This window comes from Denticeps clupeoides, chromosome 20, assembly GCF_900700375.1.
Source record: "Denticeps clupeoides chromosome 20, fDenClu1.1, whole genome shotgun sequence".
Lineage (NCBI taxonomy): Eukaryota > Metazoa > Chordata > Actinopteri > Clupeiformes > Denticipitidae > Denticeps > Denticeps clupeoides.
The window spans coordinates 11,215,051-11,234,527 of record NC_041726.1 but is presented as its reverse complement, the minus strand read 5'-3'; the positions used below and the strand labels follow the sequence as shown (position 1 = coordinate 11,234,527).

Below are 19,477 nucleotides of genomic sequence, written 5' to 3'. Positions count from 1 at the left end.
GTTGATGCTCTTATTTCCAATTCGTATGAAGCATCACTTGCATTATCATTTCCATAATTTTTAATGGTGAAATAGTTTGGATTCACATTAAAACCCTTTTAGCACCTCTCATAAGAAGGCTTTCGGCACCGTTCCATACGCTTTACTCCAGATGGCCAGAATGACAGGTGGCAGTGGCAGTAACTTCAGGCACTCTGCTGTGGGTTACGTCACCAAACACGGCCGCGTTGCCAAATCCTGCTGTCGGCATGGTGGGTGCTCAGAGTTTCTCTCTCTCTCTCTCTCACACACACACACACACACACACACACACACACACACACACACATTCATATACATATATGATAAAACCAAACAGCATATTCCTGTTCCTGTGAAGGGGCCTGTATCTGTTCCACTTGTCATTTTTCTGTGACTGTAATTACATTTATGCTTATTCCTGGTTGCATCTGGGTTTTAGTTGTGGTATTTTTGCAGCCTTCATTAAATGTCTCTGTGCACAGCAAAATGAAAAATGTTGTGAACAGGAACCCAGGATTACAGCATCCGTGTAATTATCATGGGAGTTTAATTTAAAATGAGAAAAGCCAACAGCAGCGCTCATAAGTTCTCATTATATGAGAGCACAGGTCTGCTTTTAAAACCTCCTCCTTTGAAGGGAGAGTTTCCTGTAGGACGGAGACTTGGGAATGGCGGGAGTCTCCCCCCTGCCCGACCCCCGTGGAGACAGATCAACCCGTCCCTCCCCCACCAAACTTAATCACACACCATTAAAACACAAAACACACACTCAACTGCCACCACCGCCCTCCTGTCATCCAGCCGTCCGTCCGTCCTCCGTGACCCCGAGCTCAAAATGAAATGCCCCCCGCCCGACTTTTCTCTACTAAGACCCCACCCTGTACAGCATGGACCTTTAACTTGTCCCAGATGTGAGGGGCCGGCGGTAAGAGAGCTGGGTCGAGACGACCGGGAGAATCCGTCCATCTGAGTGCACGTTTACCGACCAGGGGACTTTTCCAGCGCGGCTCCGTACTTCCTCACCTCCCCGAAGGGTCTCCAGACTGGGCAGGGGCCTTCTGTCCCCCCCCCCCCCCCCCACCCTTAAACCCGGCTGCTATCATCAGCTCTGTGTACTTAGGCCCCGGAACGTTCTTCCCTCAGAGTCCAGCTTCTGCAAGAACGTGAAACGCGTCTGGACAGTTTTATTTGTATTAATTAATACATTTATGTATTTATTTTTAACAAGGCTCTCCGCTTTCCTTCCTCTCCTTTTCCCCCTCTTTTTTCTTAGTGCGAGGATTAGGGTAATGGTGGGCTCTCGAGCTGGACCTGGTGAACCCATAATTAATCAGGTCTGGAATGCAGTGTTGCAGTTACGTCTTGCTCCTCTTCCCTTTATTTTTTTGGAAAGCGCACGCCGCTATTTAAGGAAACCGTCGGTTTCGTTTCGCCGGGGGTCGGGACTAGAAGACTATGCTGCTGTCCGGGCTGGGACGTCACTGTCGCTAAGCTTTTTTTTTTGGAGTGCTGGTTTTGGGAATTGTACTGCTGTGTGAAGTTCTAGAGGGGGGAGGGGCTGGACTTCTGTAATCCCGCCAGGCCTGGAAACTGGCCACAGGCAGCGGGTGACATAATGGCTGAAAGTCCCGTCCTCTTTGGACAAATACAGAGAGTGCCATCACAGCCACTGCAGCAGCCCTCAGGTCTCTTAAAGGCACATTACCATTTACCAAGTGGCCTGTTAAGTTCTTGATTGACCTCGTCTTGCTTTTCGGGTGTATGAATGATTTATCAAATTTTGACACCTTATACAAACTGCAACGCAGAGACATGTTGGTGGAGTTCAGCGAGTCTATTGGAACCCCAAAACAGGTCGCCAGTTTCAGGACTTATTCACGGCTCCTCACCCAAAAAAAGCACATCGCTGACCTGTGACCCTTCACTTGGAGGTGGAATGCCGCATTGTGGGCCGCTGCAACGTGGTACAAGCAGGCTTACCGGGAGGACAATGAGAGCGTCCTTTCGCAAACACCCACTGCTTTTTACATGCGGCCATTCCCAGGGCCAGCAGCTCCGATCGGCACTGTGGGAAACTGCCCTCTTTATTCCGGTTGGTGAGAGACGGAAGCCGCTTTATTGCTGAGCCCAGAGTTTTTCACAGTCGTTTGAGGACTAGCGCGATTTCATACCATATATTTACTATACAATATATTGTATTAAATAATTTTTTTCAGCCTGATGACCATAACTGTGTTATGTTTGGTTCGTCAGGAAGCTGTGCAGAACTTAGTAGACACCCTGTTTTTTAACCTTTAACGTCATTTCAATAATATAATGAACACTAAATACAATAATATAATGAAATTCTCAGTTTTGACCCAGAATGTAAATATCCTCAGGATTTAAAAAAAAAAAAAAAAAAAAAGCTTTATATTTGTGCTGATATGATATTTAAAATCTATTTGCACTTTTACTTGGACAATGGACAATTTAGAAATTTATTCTGAACTACAAATCATTTTGATTTGGAAAGCTTATTTGGTGTGGTCCGCCAAGATGAATACTCCAAGATGAAGTGTGAGGAGAGGCCTAATGGCCTGTTGTAAAGGGCTTTTAGATTCTAGATTTTATTGGAGTTTGTAAAAAGAAAGGGGAAAAAAAAAAAAAAAAAAAACTAAACCAATAAAAAAAGAAAAATGCAGAACCTGAAAGGCGTCTCCTTTCAACCAGGGAGGTTATCGAGAGGTGGGACTCTAGGAACAAAGAATCGTCCCCTCCCCGCCCAGTCCTTACCACGATCACACTTTAGGCAGCCAGTGAGTCCAGACCTGAACCTGTTCCTGACTGTCTTCACGGAGACATCCGGCATTCCAGGCCCCAACGTCCATGGAATGTTGAGCCTCATCCTTGACACCTCATGCCCTGTCGGTCCTTCCGTGACCTTTCACTCCTGACTTCTAACCAGCATGCAAGGCTTTGGAGAGTCAGGTGACCGTAGTTGGTCCCTGGTACTCCTTTCACGGCACAGGAAAATCCAACAGAGAAGTAAACCAAGGAACCGCGTGTTCTATAATGATGTATACACAGGTTCGCATGGACCGGGCCCTACTTTAAAAGCGTGGGGCTTGTTTGCTTGTGTAAAGTCACTTTTAAATTAGTAGAAACCCAGTCTTTAATGAGGTTTACACATGTGATTTATTGACTGGGGCGGGTTTAAATCATCCATAATGAGGAAGTAGCGTGCATGAGAACTGTCAATAATCAGGCTCCTCCAGTTGATAAAATCTAAAGTCTATAAAAGCGTAATTAAAGATCAAAATCTGGGTGAGCGAAATAATTACATACCAACAAAAAGGTGATTAGTTATTCCTTTTTTTCCTTGTGTACAAATCCCAGGGAGGCAGCAGCGAACATTACCCAGCATTCCATGTTGCAGTAAGATTTAGGAGGGCCTGAATGTTGACGTGCAGTCGCGTGTTACGTGCTCGCGACCTGTTGGTGATGGATGGCTGGGTTACTTCCCTTCTGGTTTCAGCTTGCTAAGTTTAGTCTGCGCACTTTTGTTTGCCTCGGTTCGCGATGAGTGATCCATATTTGTTTCACCGTCTGCTCACTTGTTTGTGAACATGTCTATATACAGACCAAGCCAAAGGTTTGGACACCTTCTCATTCAACCTGTTTTACGTTGGTAGATTCTCACTGAAGGCATCAAAACTATGTACTTAACAAAAAGTGGAGACCTGGCCTCCACAGTCACCGGACCTGAACCCAGTCGAGATGGTTTGGGGTGAGCTGGACTGCAGAGTGAAGGCAAAGGGGCCAACAAGTGCTAAACACCTCTGGGAACTCCTTCAAGACTGTTGGAAAAGCATTTCAGGTGACGACCTCTTGAAGCTCATCGAGAGAATGCCAAGAGTGTGCAAAGCAGTAATCAGAGCAAAGAAACTAGAATATAAAACATGTCTTCAGTGAGAATCTACCAATGTAAATGGTCACAGAAATAAAGAAAACACATTGAATGTGAAGGTGTGTCCAAACTTTTGGCCTGTACTATACACTTCTGACTTTGACGTGTATTATCACAACATCCGTTGTCTTGTTTTTTGTATGTTTGCACACGGGTGCCACATTCGGATACCTCTTTTGAACCCTTTAATAAAGGCTAGCTTGATTTTCACTAGTTCAGGGCACAATTAAAATATCTGCCTGCCAACCCAATAAGTGTCTCGTTCTTTAACCTTCGAGAACTGAGTCTTGTGCAAGTTTTTAGTCTGTCTGTCTTGAAAGTGTCTTGTAACTTTTGGAAATGTCCAAAATCATCCAACTAGCCTTTGATCAATTAATTTACATTTCTTTTCCCATCATGCAGGGGGAGATTACGCTGTCAGGTTTGGTTTGTACAGGCCAGCTAAGCAGGCATGAATGGTGTTAATACGACAACACTGAGGATCGTTTGAGGGTCGTAGTTCTTACTGAACCTTGGAAAAAAAAAAGAGAAATTCCTCGCGCAGAGAGAACCGGACCGAGACCCAGTCGGATACCAGGCTCAGTGGGTGAGACCTGTTCGACGGAAAATCAAGTCATGCTTCAAATATGCCAGACAGGCAGTGGGGCGGGAAACTGCATACCTAGTCTGGTTCAGGGGTACGTTCCCCACATGCCATGACTGAAGGATTTAGCGGCGAAAATCAAGCTGTAAACTTACCACGACTGGGCCGGGGCAACGCGGTCAGAACAAAGACATCGACTCGTCTTGGTTGGTCTTTCTGAATAACTAAAGTAGTAAAAGTAATAATTAATTGATTGATTAAAGTCGCATATCTCACAGATAGAGCCCAATGGACTCTGGTGTATCTGGTATTGCTGCCTTGAAATATGCCCTTGCCATCAAAAACTCTGTTGTGGACATGTGTAGACATCATTTACGATAAAGCTGATTGCTCCTATCTTTGTGCTTTCTAGCGAATTGAATGTATTTTTTATTTGCCTCACAACAACTCGTCTAGTCCCATTCCAGCTAGTTATCGCAACTCGTCAACGATCTTAACCTGAATGTGGCCGCATAAACATTGTACATAAATTAAATTGTACCACAGGTTCTTAGAAAGAGCCAGAATGCAGTGAATTGTATGCCATTGTGAAACACTGCAGCACAGCACACGGCGATACAACAAGTAGCGTCCTCTGCTTTTAACCACCACCCTCGGCGAGCAGTGGGCAGCCATGACAGGCGCCCGGGGAGCAGTGTGTGGGGACGGTGCTTTGATCAAGGGGGCTCCAGGGCAGCCTTCCAGTTACAGGTTTTTTTTTTGTACAGTGAGTGTGATACAGTGGCGACTGGAGTTATTGATTTTGGTTTTTTGGAGCAATCTGCATGCTGTTTTTTTTTTTTTTTTTTTTTTTTTTTTTTTCCAACCCGTGTCTTTATTAATTCATCTTTTTAAAATGCCAGTAGTGCACACTCCTGGTTCTCCACTGCCGTAATGAGACCCAGAAGAAAGCGTGGGGGGGGGCGGGACAAAAACTCACCCACCAATGTGTTTCCCATCAGGAGACTTGCACTTGTGGCTTAGATTCCAGTGCATAATAAAAGCCTGTCTGGACTGAATCAAAATAATCACACTGCTGCCACGGCCCAGACTAAGAATAACTGCAGCTCGGCGCTTTGAAGAGAATTCAGAAGCCTTGTGCAACGTTGTTAAAAGTCTAACCGAAAGCCTTCAAACAGGTAGTCCTCCCCGCGGGCACTATACTTCTGGGGCTCCTGCCACGCACTGTCACACGCAAGGCAAAAGCAACAACGGATTCCGCAGTCGTCGGCGCTGGCGGCTTGCGGCACGTCACCTCGAATGGCTGCAGCCGTCTGCATCCAAGCTTGCGAGTCGGGGGAGGAGATGGTCACCTTTTTGAGAGGCGTCTTGTTAAAGCGCTGTGTGGTCCGCTAATTAAATTCCTTCATTAGAGGAGCAGAGGGGTGGGAAGCAGCCAGTCAGCAGAAATTTCCCCCACGCCAACAGTTTATTCACGCATGCATACTCCTGCTCCAGCAGGGCGTTGACGTCTATAGTTGATATTAATTACTGACCGAATAAAAGATTCTTTGCATTGTAAATGTTGTAAATGTAAATGTGTGTCATTTTGATGCATGGTGTGTGGTTATAGTTAACTTTAGTTGAGCTGGATATTTAAAAAAAAAAAAAGTTTCATGAATATATTGGTTCAACATATATATTATTCAAGCATCAAAGTTATAAAAAAAAATTGTAAAAAACACTTTTTACTTTTTTTTTTTTTTTTTTTTTTTCAGCAGTTTTTGTCTAGGTAGGAACATTAATCTATTTTGTATGTTTGGTTTTGCTGCAAAATTTTTTTTTAAATACTTAAAACATTAAATTCGCCTTGTGGCTTGTGGGTGAATGTGGTCCAATATATGCATTTCCAGGCAGCAACATCATACATCTCCATCCCAATCACCATAAGCTGTGGGACTCATCACTGTTGTCATGGGAATGGCAGATGTCCAGCTGAGTGCCTTTTGGATGGCTTCCTTGATTCAGATGGTTTTGTGATCTTCCGATCAATTTAATTCAAATACTCTGATATGAAATACTACTGTAAAAGCCACAAAAAGCCGTACTGGCTTTTCACTTAACACAGTTGAGGAGTACTGGTTTTAATGGATTTTAAACTATGTTGGTGACCTTATGGTGGCCTTAACTTCTGCGTTGCTTATGGTCATATATGTGGATCTGCTTTCAAACCATTGGTCTCGTGTCTTTTTGCAAAACCCCAGAATACTGCGAGTGACTAAATAAATAGTATAATGTAAAGTTTCATGGGACCCTTATTTATCATATCAATGGTTTAAGGACAAAATTGATGGACACCAAAATTGTGCATGCAGTTATGCAGGTAACCTTAAGATGACAATATTAATTAGGGGTGTTAAAAAAACAGCAATATACCGCTGAATTTTACATAGTGATAATATCAAATTTTAATACAAATTTATTCCAAAAAGAAGTTCTGAGTGATGTTCTTTCGACTGAATTATTAATGGACCGTGATCAACACAGTAGGTGCTTTACATCTTTCATATTTTCTACATTTTCGCATTATGTACAAAATATCATGATTGTGATTTATCGTGACGTATCGTGAGATCCTTGCCAATACTCAACCCTAGTATTAGCATTATTAATATTTTATTGACATCCCAGTTGGCTGTATATATTTCATCTGTGTAATCATGCAACCGTTAAACTGGTACAGATTTTTGGACACGTGACCTTGACCTCTTTCTGCATTTTTGTTTCGCAGAGGAGGTCGATTACAACAACTTTGGTACAAACACACTGACGAGGAGAAAGAAGGCGGTCGTGAACCTGCGCAACGACATCAACCGCAAGCGGCCACAGATCCACATCGGCATGCCGCAGGACTTCCGTCCCGTGTCCTCCATCATCGACGTGGACATCCTGCCCGAGTCGCACAGGCGCGTGCGTCTGTACCGCCACGGTTCGGAGAAGCCGCTGGGTTTCTACATCCGCGACGGGACCAGCGTGCGGGTCACGCCCCACGGCCTGGAGAAGGTGCCGGGGATCTTCATCTCGCGCATGGTGCCGGGCGGCCTGGCGGAGAGCACGGGCCTGCTGGCCGTCAACGACGAAGTGCTCGAGGTGAACGGCATCGAGGTGACGGGCAAAACGCTGGACCAAGTGACGGACATGATGATCGCCAACAGCCACAACCTGATCGTGACGGTGAAGCCGGTGAACCAGCGCAACAACGTGGTGCGCAGCAGCCGGATGTCCGGCAGCTCCGGACAGTCGTCGGACAGCAGCGGTTCCACGGGCTACCCCACGCTGCCCGGCAACGCGCCCGCCGCCGCCTCCATCTCGCACAGCTTCGGCCCCGACGATCTGGAGAGCGACGAGGAGTCGGACATTGTCATCGAGAGCAGCATAAAGCGCCTGTCGCGTCACTCCAACGCGTCGGTGGCCTCGGCGGCGTCTCGTTCCCAGGCTCAGCCGCTCGTCCCGGCCTCGGCCCCGCCGGTCCCCCCGAGCCCTCAGACGCGGCCCCACTCCATCGTGTCCACCGCCTCGTTCCACACCCAGCCCAGCCTGAACGGCACGGGCCACGCCGGCCTGAGCTACAAACTGCACAGGGACCTGAACCCGCATCACACCAGCAATCCCGCCATACGGGAAAGCAACGGCAGCCTGCATAAAATCCTCAGCACGCTGAGAACGGACCAGCGCCACAGCCTGGCGCTGCCCAAAGGGGGCGTGGAGGAGGACGGCACGGTCATCACCTTATAATATTCCTTATAGGTACTCTCTCTCCTTTTTATAACTTACATTTTCACACTTTCTCTCGCTCTATCACACACACGCGCGTGGAAAAAACCTCACAGCCAAAGACTGAGCAAAAACAGCTCCAGATTAGGGGGTCGATTTGGGTTCGAACATTCACACATTTTTTTAATTGTGAAATGAGTAATTTAACAGAGGTATAATGATTTGTATTTTTTCAGTGTTTTTATATGTGTCTTTTTTTTTTTTTTTTTCTGTTTTATATGAAATTGTGAATGCCAGTGTTTAGAGGCTAAGCCACTAAATAAACACCAATGAAATATGAATTTATTCATCTCTCTATCATTTGAAGCTGGTAATCTCTTAATAGTTGGACCAATAAAAAAATATATATTGTTTTCGTTTAGTTGCTTTGGCTAAACGAAGAACGGATTTAAAAAAATTGTGGTTGACTTTCTGGTTGCTGTGGCCTGAACTGTAATGTACAAATTTCAAAACACTAAATAACTCTGTTGATTTATTAATCTGCAAATGGTTGCACATATTTTAGAAACTATATCTACAAAGTTTTTGTATGGACCTAACTGAAGATTGTCTCTCTCGAATGTTCTTTTTTTCTTTTTCTTTTTGAACTGTCAGTGTTTTTACTTGGTACGTATAAACCCTTCCCCGTCCATTCCGTCATCTCACAGTTTCATCTCATCTTGTTGATTTTGTGATGTGTGGTGTTAGAACCGCTGCTGTTGACCATGCGAGTTGCACGCCGTCGAGCTTCTTCGTACGTGTACAGTATCACATTCAAGAAGTGGGCATGTTTTATATCGTTTTTTTTTCCCCTTCCCCATAAACTCTTTAAGCATAAGCACACCTTTGATTAGTTGCTTACCATGGCTTCACATAACCCGCGATAACTGCATTTTTAGAATATTATCTGTTCTCTGCTGTCCTGCAAAGTGATTGGTCCATTCGATTTTACTTGTGAGGAATCAGCTTTCTGGCCAGAAGCAGCAGCCCTTTTTCAGTATTTTATTCGAAAACTTTTGGGTTTGCTTATTGGTGCTTTTGTTTGGGTGGGGAAAAAAAACAGAGGAACTAATTATTTCCGGTGCATAGTTAAATATATTTGATCCTGATCTTTCACTTCTTGAGAACCCTGTTCCATGCTGTATCTCCGCGCTATAATTTGTTGGTCAGCGCCACCTGCTGGACTCATGATGCATTGTCACTAATATCCATCGTCTGAGAAACCTTTTTTTTTTTTTTATTTATTGTAGATTTGTATTAAATGTGCTGGAAATGTACTTTTATTTTCTTTTTTTGGTGTCCTTTATACGTGTATGTGTATTTTACTAAATAAACTGTTTCATAACTTGTGCGGTGATTATTATTGTTATTATTTTATATCGTCTCTCTCGTGTGCCATTGGTTATTTACTTACCTCTTGGCACCATGTGTGCAGAAATTGTTTAAGCATAATCCCAAAGTGCCAGAGAACGTATGGATTCGGTTCGTAGGTCATCGTACCAGGAACTCATAAATTGTCATATTATGTTCCAGTGTTATGAACAATAAATTACGCGCATTCACTTTTTTTCACCGTATTTGTAATGACGTTGGGAGGGGAGAACTTGGGGAAAACGCGTTTCTGAACCTCGCACCGTCCGACCCTCGCCGGCCGCCGTCGAACGTGGCCACGTGACTGGATCACGGGACGTGGACGCTGGGACGAAAACATGGATCTCCGGCTCGACAGGGCGGGCGCGCTGTCGCCGCTGGAGGAGTCCAGCGCGGAGGTGAGCCGGGACAGTGGCATCGTGTCGCAGAGCGCCAGCAGCCTCTCCATGGTGAGCGACGCCGCGAGTGGCGGCTCCGTGTCCCGCAGCCCGAGCTTCGCGGCGGCGGCGGCTGCGGCGTCGCGCAGTCCGAGCGTGGACGCGGCGGAGCCCCGGCCGGACCCGAACCCGGAGCAGGACGTGGACGAGGAGGTGCTGCGGCGCACCGCCGGGGCTTATTCTTCATACGTCTTGCCCAGCGCCCGCGACGAGGTGGGGACCGGAGTCCAAATGTCCAAAAATGGAGTTGGCGCTCTTAACATAGTTCTAAAACGAGTGCTGATCTCGTGAAAACCGTAATTCGATGTCAATGTAGGGCTGGTAGTAGCCTAGTGGGTAAGACACTCGCCTATAAACCAGAAGACACGGGTTCAAACCCCACTTATTACCATTGTGTCCCTGAGCAAGACATTTCTCCAGGGGGACTGTCCCTGTAACTACTGGTTGTAAGTCGCTGTAGATAAGGGCGTCTGGTAAAAGCTGTAAATGGAGTTTCAGTGAAAGTTAACTGGGGGGTTAAGTTGTCTGCTGACGTCAACTTTCACTACATGCGTCCGGAAACGTCACACGCACCAAGGTCACGTGGTGCCGCGTAAATGGGATAAACAGCGAGGGACATTGACGAATTACGGGGACAGGCCACTGTCAGTGGGGCGGAAAACAGCATATTCTACTGTAATAAGGTGCCTGTCTTCGCTGTTTTAGTGGTATATTACCAATATGTAACATGTGACCTAATAAGGAGATGGCTAGATGTAAATTCCATTTATTATAACAAAACAGACACCCTTATCCAGAGCGACTTACAATCAGTAGTTACAGGGACAGTCCCCCCTGGAGACACTCAGGGTTAAGTGTCTTGCTCAGGGACACAATTTAATTAAAATGAGGGCATTTAAAGAATGTTTCATGCTGACATAAAGTGCACATGTGACGGTGCAAACTGGGCAACAAAGTACAAACGCATGGAGCGCAAGAGTGACATTAACAAAAAATACACGTAGGCAACGATGAGACAGACTAGAGAACTGAATAATAAATGTAAATATAAAAATAAAAAAAGTAAAATTGTGCAAATACACTTAATGTTTTATATAGAGCTTCAGAGATAACAGAGACTTGTTGAAGGCGCGAAGAAACATAAAAAATTCAGTGGGACTCAGCAGCCACCGTTTCTAACGTAACTTCATTCGCGGCTGGGATCGTACTTCTTCACAAGGCCACCAGATAAAATCGCATGCCGCTTGTGAGAGGCCCAGAAGAATGACTTCCCGGCTGCTCTTTGTCCCGACGCGGAGGTTCTGTAAAGGTCTTGCCTGCCGTAAAATACGGAGTTTCGCTCCAGACCTTCGGTGTAAATTACACACAGTAGAGCAGTTTCGAGGCCGGAAGCTCTTGTCCGTTGAATTATACGTTAATTTCTATCCACTACAGATTGTCAGCTTGGAGAAGAGTTTGGAGGAAATGCTTACAAGGGTGGATGAGTTTGTGGGAATGCTAGACATGGTAAGAAGGGGGACGGGGGGACCGTTTTTATGCTCGTTGAACATAAAGGTTTATGGTCAAAAATAATATTTAAATATGTGTTCCAGATTCGGCATGACACCTCCCAAGTTGTCAATGAAAACCTACCTCAGATTCACCGAAAATCTGAAGAAATGAGACAAATATACAGGAAAATTGACAAGCTGGAAGTAAGGATTTATTAAGACCAGTTATGTAAAAAGCATAATGTTGCCACTGTATTTTTTTACATTATCTCTGTGTTTGTTTTTTTTTTAAGTATTTTGTGAAGATGGTTGATGGCAACGTACATGCGATGGAGGAGCAGGTGACACAAGCTGAAGGCGAAGCTGGGACATTGCCAGGCGCCTTCAAGAAAATCTTCAGGACCATGAGCGTCCCAGGGTTTTTAAACGTGAGGATGCATGATCGGAACTCAAAAATCTAATCAAATATAATGTCCTGCGTTCCACGCCCTTGCCTGCTCCCTTATTGCTTACAAAGCAACAATGGAATTCGATCACCATGCATCAAATTTGCAAAATGTTACTGAATAAAACAGAACCATTGATCTAAGACTCGCTACATAAATTGATTCTGGTCTATGGTGCTCAAAATCAAATAATTCATGATGCTTATAAAGCCATGCATTCACTTAAAGGTCCTGTGACATTAAATTTTGACTTATAATAAGATAATTTAACATTAATACAAGTTCCCCTGGCCTGTCTATGGTCCTGCAGTGGCTAGAAATGGTGATAGGTGTGAAGCCTGCTTTCGTCGTTCTGCTTCACCGTTCAGAGAGCAGCAGCTCAGATGGTCGGATCTGGATCCGTTATGATGTCATGAGGGGAAAGGTTACCTCCCATTTCTCATGCTTTGTCCACCCAGAGAATTTCCCACCCCTCCCCTAAACAAGTATCTCCACTGACCGTCATGGCTTCTAAACATTCAAAGCATTGCAATTGCTCAGTTATTGGATGTAAAAATGAGCATATATTTTTTCTCTCCTCCTCATTAGCATTTAAAGCTACAGACACCGAAACATCGCGTCCTGGGAAATCTCATTGTGGGACTGGAGCAAAGTGGCTGTGATTCTGAATTTCGGAAAGAAGCTTCAATTAAGAATTAGGGGACCAACAAGACTGATATAATAGCAAAAAAAAAAAAAATTCATATCAGGGGACCTTCAAAACAAGCAATTGTCTTATTAGCCAGTCTTTTGCTTTACAAAATATAGTTTCATAACTGTGGTACTGTTCCGGTGTTCGGCAAATTGTTTCAAATTTCTGTAGCGAAACCAAACAGCAAATGAAGCCTATAAGAATTTTATTTATTTCTCCCCCTGCAGAAGCCAGCAAGTCCAAAAAGGACCCACCACCACAGTCAAGAGCTTCCTACCGTGTTTCGGACGGACGACTACTTCACCTCCAATGCAGATGCCTGACTTGAGATGCCAGCATTTCTCAGTTCACCCTGAAACGGGACAAAACACCTGCACAGTAGCCTGGACCGTAGATGCGCTCTGCCACCGCTGTACCGCCAGAGGTGTCCTGCGTCCCGGGGACGGCGACAGCAATATTGTGGGGCGCTCCTGTATTTTCACCGCAGAGATTTAACGCTGTAGCCAGATTTTTTTTTTTTTTAAGGCCCGTTCTGTTCATTTTGAGTTTCCAAGTGCCTGCCCTGCTTTTTTAGGTGCTCTTAATTTTACAGTTTGTACAAAGATTCCGAGTGGAAAATATCCTGCTTCCACAGTGGATGCACAGCTGATTCGCATCTTCCTAGAGATCTACCTCCGTGCAACGTTCACATATTTGCTTCAGATAAGATTAAAAAAAAGAAAAGGTTTTGCTTAATGAGGGTTTTCAAATGGAACAAAAATCCAGAACAAAATTGACAGAAATGTCCAGCAGAAGGAGGTGGGCGGAGTTTTCTGGTCTCTTGTGGTTCTAGCATACCTGAGTTTAAGGTCCTGGCTATATATAGTGGGTTTTTTCCTTCTTCTTCGCATTTAAACAGCTTGATCCCATAATTCTGTAACGATTCCTAAGTGTTTTGTACGATTATGCAAGTTCTTGAAACAATCGTGTGAGCCGGTGATCGTTTCCGGCCGAAGGATGCATTTTTGTAATTTGTCTGAAGGTCCTGACTATAATGTGTACCACCTTGAAAAAAACATTTACTTTCCCAGCAAACTTAATACCGCCTACGTTTGTGCAGTGGCACCACATCTTTCGTAAGCCATTGTGTACGGCCGGTGCTCCTGAGCACAAGTTGTGTCCTTTTCTGGGTTTCACCGTTTTGTATTTAATGGATTTTTATATAATAAAGCATTATATACTTACAACGTTTTTCTATTCGTGATCTGACGGTCATCTGCACAGTCGACTTTACTGAAAGTAACGTGATCGTCATTGTGAAACACTGCAGCACAGCACACGGTGACACAACGAAACGTGTCCTCTGCTTTTAACCATCATAATTTTTTTTTTATATGCTTTTAACCATCACCCTTGGTGAGCAGTGGCACCTTGGCAGGTCGGGGTTCGAACCGGCAACCTTCCGATTACGGGGCCGCTTCCTTCACCGCCAGGCCACCACTGCCCCAGGAGATGAATATTTTTGATGATCTATAGTTGTAATTTGCGTTTGACTGCAAGGTTACAGACTCTGATGCCGATTCGATCCTCGCTCTGCGGCTCGACGTGATTCCGTCCGGTCGCCCATGTGGACGGATGTGAATATTCAAATATGCAAATGTTCCCGCCTTACGCGAGCCGCGTCCTCCCGGTTCCCGGTCGGTCGGTCCTGACGAGCTCCTCCAGCCCGTTACCTGCTCTGGGTTCGCCGGCGAAGGTGCTCGATTTTCGGGGTAAGTTCGTGAGAACTCTCCCGCTCGGAGTTGTGCGGGAAGGTGCCGCTTCCTCCTGGTCGCCGGTCCGCGTTACCTTTTCGGGGAATAAAACTTGTCGCGTTGCTGTGTGGACGCGGGGAGATGAGCGCGTTTCCTGGTTCCACTTTAAACTGTTCAGAAACACGTGGCGTCGGCGCGTTGCGAGACGGGTCATTTTTTATTCTTTTATTCTGTTTTAGGTTCACAGGAATAAAAAAAAAATGGCCGAGAAGCCCGTGTGGGAGCAGATCGGGTCCGGGTTCGTGCAGCACTACTACCAGCAGTTCGATACGGATCGGGTGAAACTCGCCGACCTGTATGTAAGTGGAAATGAAGCCGCCCTCCGAATTCGGTGCCGGGCTGGACTTTGTGCCGAACGCGGCTTCTTCTTCTCGTTTTGCCGCAGACTGACGCGTCCTGCTTGACTTGGGAAGGAGAGGGGTTCCAGGGGAAGAACGCGATCATGACCAAACTCAGTGTAAGTGCGCGTCTTGATTCTAAATGCGCTGCTTTGTTGTATGAATTGTTGCTACTTCAGCACATGCGTGGGATGGTTTGAATTCAGTTTTTGACTTTTAAAAATGTTATATTTCCCGTGGCGTTATTATACAATGTCTAATTGAGAGATTTTTTTTTAATATAATGTCAGAGACTTTTTCCCTCTCTCCAACGTGGTTGCGAGTTGCGCATGCGCGCAGCCGGTTCGCGCATGCGCATAGCCTCGGCCGGCCAAGGCGGAACATGCTGCCCAGTGTTGACTCGGAGTAACGTAGTGGCCGTCCAGACTGGTCAGTTCTCATGTTGCCCAATGGGAATTTAAAAATAAAAAAAACCTTAAAACTACACGTACAGGTTTCCAAGCAACCACCACAGGATGGTTAGTTTGGCACAGTCGTAGTAATGTAGAGAGCCTGATATCTTCTGTGTGTGGTTCCTTCAGTGAAGGAAGAGATCAAATCATTTATCAGACGCCTTTATCCAGAGCAACTTACAATCAGTAGTGACAGGGACAGTCCCCCTGGAGACACTCAGGTTAAGTGTCTTGCTCAGGGACACAGTGGTAGTAAGTGGGATTTGAACCTGGGTCTTCTGGTTCATAGGCGAGTGTGTTACCCACTAGGCTACTACCACCCCTATGGGTGGTCTGGGTTTGTATGCTTGAGTGTCTCCGGGAGGGACTGTCCCCATCACTACTGACTGTACATCGCTCTGGATAAGGGCATCTGGTAAATGTAACATGACCGCTCTGAATACACGTTTCACAGGTAGAATGTGTTGGCAGCTTGCCGCGTGAGCGTCAGATGTGTTAATTGTGGCCTACTGTCTACGAAATTGGACTGCACCTGTCGGCAGGTTGTACAGGCATGTGATTCTGTCCAACGTGTGTTTTAATAAACATGTTGCACATTTTGCATACAACCCTTTGTTTCATGCAGAGTCTACCGTTTCGTTCGATTCAGCACATCATCACGGCACAAGACCATCAGCCCACTCCAGACAGCTGTGTCATGAGCATGGTGATGGGCCAGTTGAAGGTGTGTATGTGATTTTATGTTCAAGCAATAATTTTCAGTAATCATTTGTTAAATACCATTGAATCATTGATATCATGGAGTTATTTGTATGATTGGTGGTTAAATGCAGAGAACACAAATGACGACAAACGTTCACTTTCACTATTCCCTGCAGGCCGATGAGGACCAAGTCATGGGTTTTCAGCAGGTGTTCTTACTAAAGAACATTGACAACAAGTGGATCTGCACTAATGACATGTTCAGATTAGCGTTGCATAACTTTGGAGCCTAGAAATGTGTAAATCCCCCCCATTATTTACAGCATTCCATAGCCCATAGGGATCTTGAGGCTGATCAGGAGTTATTATTTCCCAGGCTGTGTGTGTTTTGCGCAACTTAACATTTCCACACCTCACATTTCATTATAGTGTTGAAGAGGCTGAAGTGTTTTAATACCTAAATTCTTGTACATTCATACAGATATTTAAAAGCTATATTTTTTATGAGATCGCTTAATTGCATAACCAAAGAGGAGTACACACAGGTTTAGTGCCTGCTGTAAAGCCACCCACCAACATGGAGGCCTAGGCTGCGTAAAGGGGGGAGAAGCACTTGCTCACGTGCGTTAAAGTGTGTAAGGCTACTTCAGTGGTCACCTGGTTTAAATTTCCAAGTGATCGCAATAGTAAATATGACTCCCTGATTCTTCTAGAAGACCCGCTGAACACTGGCAATTTGTGACATTTCATGTTAACGGGAGATTGATGCTGACACTAAATGTCATTGTGCAGTTCTTATGGAGGAAATAACGTGCCAACGTCCAATCACAATGGCTTTATTGTTCAGAATCTTGGTGCTTTTGCTCTTTGTTCTGTTAACAGCCATTTCTGTACTCCTGGTTCTCTGAGAGCTTCTATGTCTGTATTTCACCATTTTGGGCCAGATCATTTAGATGATTGTTTCATTAGACCGGCTGCTTGGGTTTTCTCCTTGTCATTTTGTTGTACACATTCCACATATGTTGGAACCCTGGAGAGAAGTAAATAAAATCTCTGTAAAGAATCTTTTTGTCTTCCTTAAAACACTACAATATTTTTATGAACCTGCTTCAATCTTTAAAAAAAAAAAAAAACAATTGCTGTGAAACCTCAAAAGGCTGTTTTGCCATCCACGTATTGGCTCAGAAAGTGTCATCACTAATATTAGTATTTATTTTAAAGATTTTTCTATGTAATTGCCAGCTGTTCATCCCAAAAAGGGCAATTGTCAAGGTCTCGGTTTATTGCTCTTGTATTTGTATCAAAGATTGATAATTGAACCTCAGTTGCAGATTAGGTCACAGACTGTTAGACTGTTGTGTATGTGCTTAATCCAAAATGATTTCCAGATATTTTCTGACAATTTTAGCAAATACTTCCTAATAGAATACGGCTTTTACATAGAAAAATAATTTATTTGTACAGATTTCAATCTGGTTTGATAAAATGGTGCTATTTACTACCAAACAAATCTAAATTATGAATTTATTATAACATGTCTGTGGTCTTTCAAAACTATAAACATTTCTCAGCCAACGTCCTTCATAATTGCATCCACAGAATTATAACTTCGCTATGCAAAGAAGAAGCCATGACCACTGTGAGGACATTATGAAAGCATAAATGGTATCTGTGGTAGTAGCCTATGAACCAGAAGACCACAAAGTCACAGGTTCAAGCCCCACTTACTACCATTGTGAAAAACTCTGTGAAAGTGAAGTGATTGTGAAACAACACACAACAAAATGTGTCCTTTGCTTTTAACCATCACCCTTGTTGAGCAGTGGGCAGCTCGGGCAGCAGTGTGTGCAGACGGTGCTTTGCTCAGTGGCACCTTGCCGGTTAAGGGATCCGAACCATCAACCTTCCGATCACGGGTCCATTTCAAATTCAAATTATAAAGCACTTTAAAACAACGCAGCTGACCTTAAATGTCCTTACCCGCTAGGCCGGCACTGCCCCATTGTGTTGCTTAGCAAGAGGTTTAACCCTGAGTTGATCAAGGTTGACTGTTCCTGTAACGACTGATAAATGCTCTGAATGTAAATGTATGTGCACATTTGAGAGCGTACATGCACAGAATGCCTGTCAAAGACTGCCCAGAAGTAGAGACCTCTCTAATGGAGAATCGAGAGCTATGGGAATAAAATGGGGCTGTGGTGGCCTAGCGGTTAAGCAAATAATCAGAAGGTTGCCGGTTCGTATCCCGAGCTGCCAAGGTGCCACTGGGGTGGTAGTAGCCTAGTGAGTAACACACTCGCCTATGAACCAGAAGACCCAGGTTCAAATCCCACTTACTACCATTGTGTCCCTGAGCAAGACACTTAACCCTAAGTTGCTCCAGGGAGACTGTCCCTGTAACTACTGATTGTAAGTCGCTCTGGATAAGGGCGTCTGATAAATGCCATAAATGTAAATGTAAATGTTCACGACACACTGCTCCCCAGACACCTGTCATGGCTGCTCACCAAGGGTGATGGTTAAAAGCAGAGGACACATTTTGTTGTGGCACCGTGTGCTGTGCTGTGTATCACCATTACAATTCACTTTCACTTTTTCACTTTCAAAAGTCCCATGCAATTACACAGCTTTTTATATTTTTGTGTAAAAAGTAAATGAAGCAAATAGCCGTAACCCAAACAGAAATTAAAAGACATGGTTAATACTTGATTGTCATCAGGTACTAATGTTGATATCAGTGTCAATTTACTTTTTTTTCAATAAAATAATATTTTAGAGAATTTTAATTTAAAAAAATAAATGAAATTAAAATGTACGGAATACATTTTAAAATATTTTCTTCAAAGGTGTAGCTACCCTGCAAACAAGGAAAGGAGAAACCATTTTGTGAAACCATTTCTTGTTTACAAATGAATGCTATGTACTGCATTATGAGGTAGTTATGAATGTAAAATTACTGTAAGAAAAAAAGTACTAATGTTCTAATCAACTAGTCTGGTTGTCCGCATAGTCGACATTGCAAACGTTTTACTCTGAATGCCCTTCCTAACGCCCAACCCTCCCCATGTACCCGGGCTTGACACCAGCACCACGAAACACACTGTGATATGCATTCACAGTGGCTGTGTTTACATTTTTGTAGTAAAAATATAAAATTTGCTGTTGCCAATAAAAAGATGTTTCTTAAATGATTAATTCATTTTTTATTTGCAATAGAGTTAATATTTTCGGACATTTACCAAAAGCTATGTCTGAATTTGGTTGTTGCTACAGGGGAAATTTTTGTTTTTGTAATCAGTTTCAACCTAGCTTTGTACTCCGAACCTACGAAAAAAATTTGCATTACGAAAACAGATTGCATTCCATTTTGTCATGAAAGCCTTTTAAGTGACACCTGTTTGTAAACAGGTTA

The 19,477-nt window shown here is 44.2% G+C and overlaps 3 protein-coding genes across 3 annotated transcripts in view; all 3 read left to right on the top strand.

Moving 5' to 3' along the window:
• The window catches only part of pard6gb (par-6 family cell polarity regulator gamma b), a 29,445-nt gene extending 19,743 nt beyond the window's left edge, over positions 1 to 9,702 (top strand). Inside the window, exon 3 of the mRNA XM_028964771.1 lies at positions 7,324 to 9,702. Coding sequence (XP_028820604.1) covers positions 7,324 to 8,327 — 1,004 coding nt within the window. The 3' untranslated portion in view covers positions 8,328 to 9,702. The remainder of the gene's footprint in view (positions 1 to 7,323) is intronic.
• Positions 9,703 to 10,011: 309 nt separating this feature from the next.
• Positions 10,012 to 14,006, top strand: bloc1s4 (biogenesis of lysosomal organelles complex-1, subunit 4, cappuccino). The gene is made up of 5 exons (XM_028964341.1): positions 10,012 to 10,366; positions 11,588 to 11,659; positions 11,746 to 11,847; positions 11,937 to 12,071; positions 13,008 to 14,006. The coding sequence occupies exons 1-5, from the start codon at positions 10,055 to 10,057 to the stop codon at positions 13,101 to 13,103; spliced, it is 717 nt and encodes a 238-aa protein (XP_028820174.1). The 5' UTR covers positions 10,012 to 10,054; the 3' UTR covers positions 13,104 to 14,006.
• Positions 14,007 to 14,333: 327 nt separating this feature from the next.
• Positions 14,334 to 17,128, top strand: nutf2l (nuclear transport factor 2, like). The gene is made up of 5 exons (XM_028964272.1): positions 14,334 to 14,531; positions 14,753 to 14,872; positions 14,959 to 15,030; positions 15,989 to 16,087; positions 16,242 to 17,128. Exons 2-5 carry the CDS (start codon positions 14,774 to 14,776, stop codon positions 16,356 to 16,358), a joined length of 387 nt encoding a protein of 128 aa, XP_028820105.1. The 5' UTR covers positions 14,334 to 14,531; positions 14,753 to 14,773; the 3' UTR covers positions 16,359 to 17,128.
• Positions 17,129 to 19,477: the final 2,349 nt, after the last annotated feature.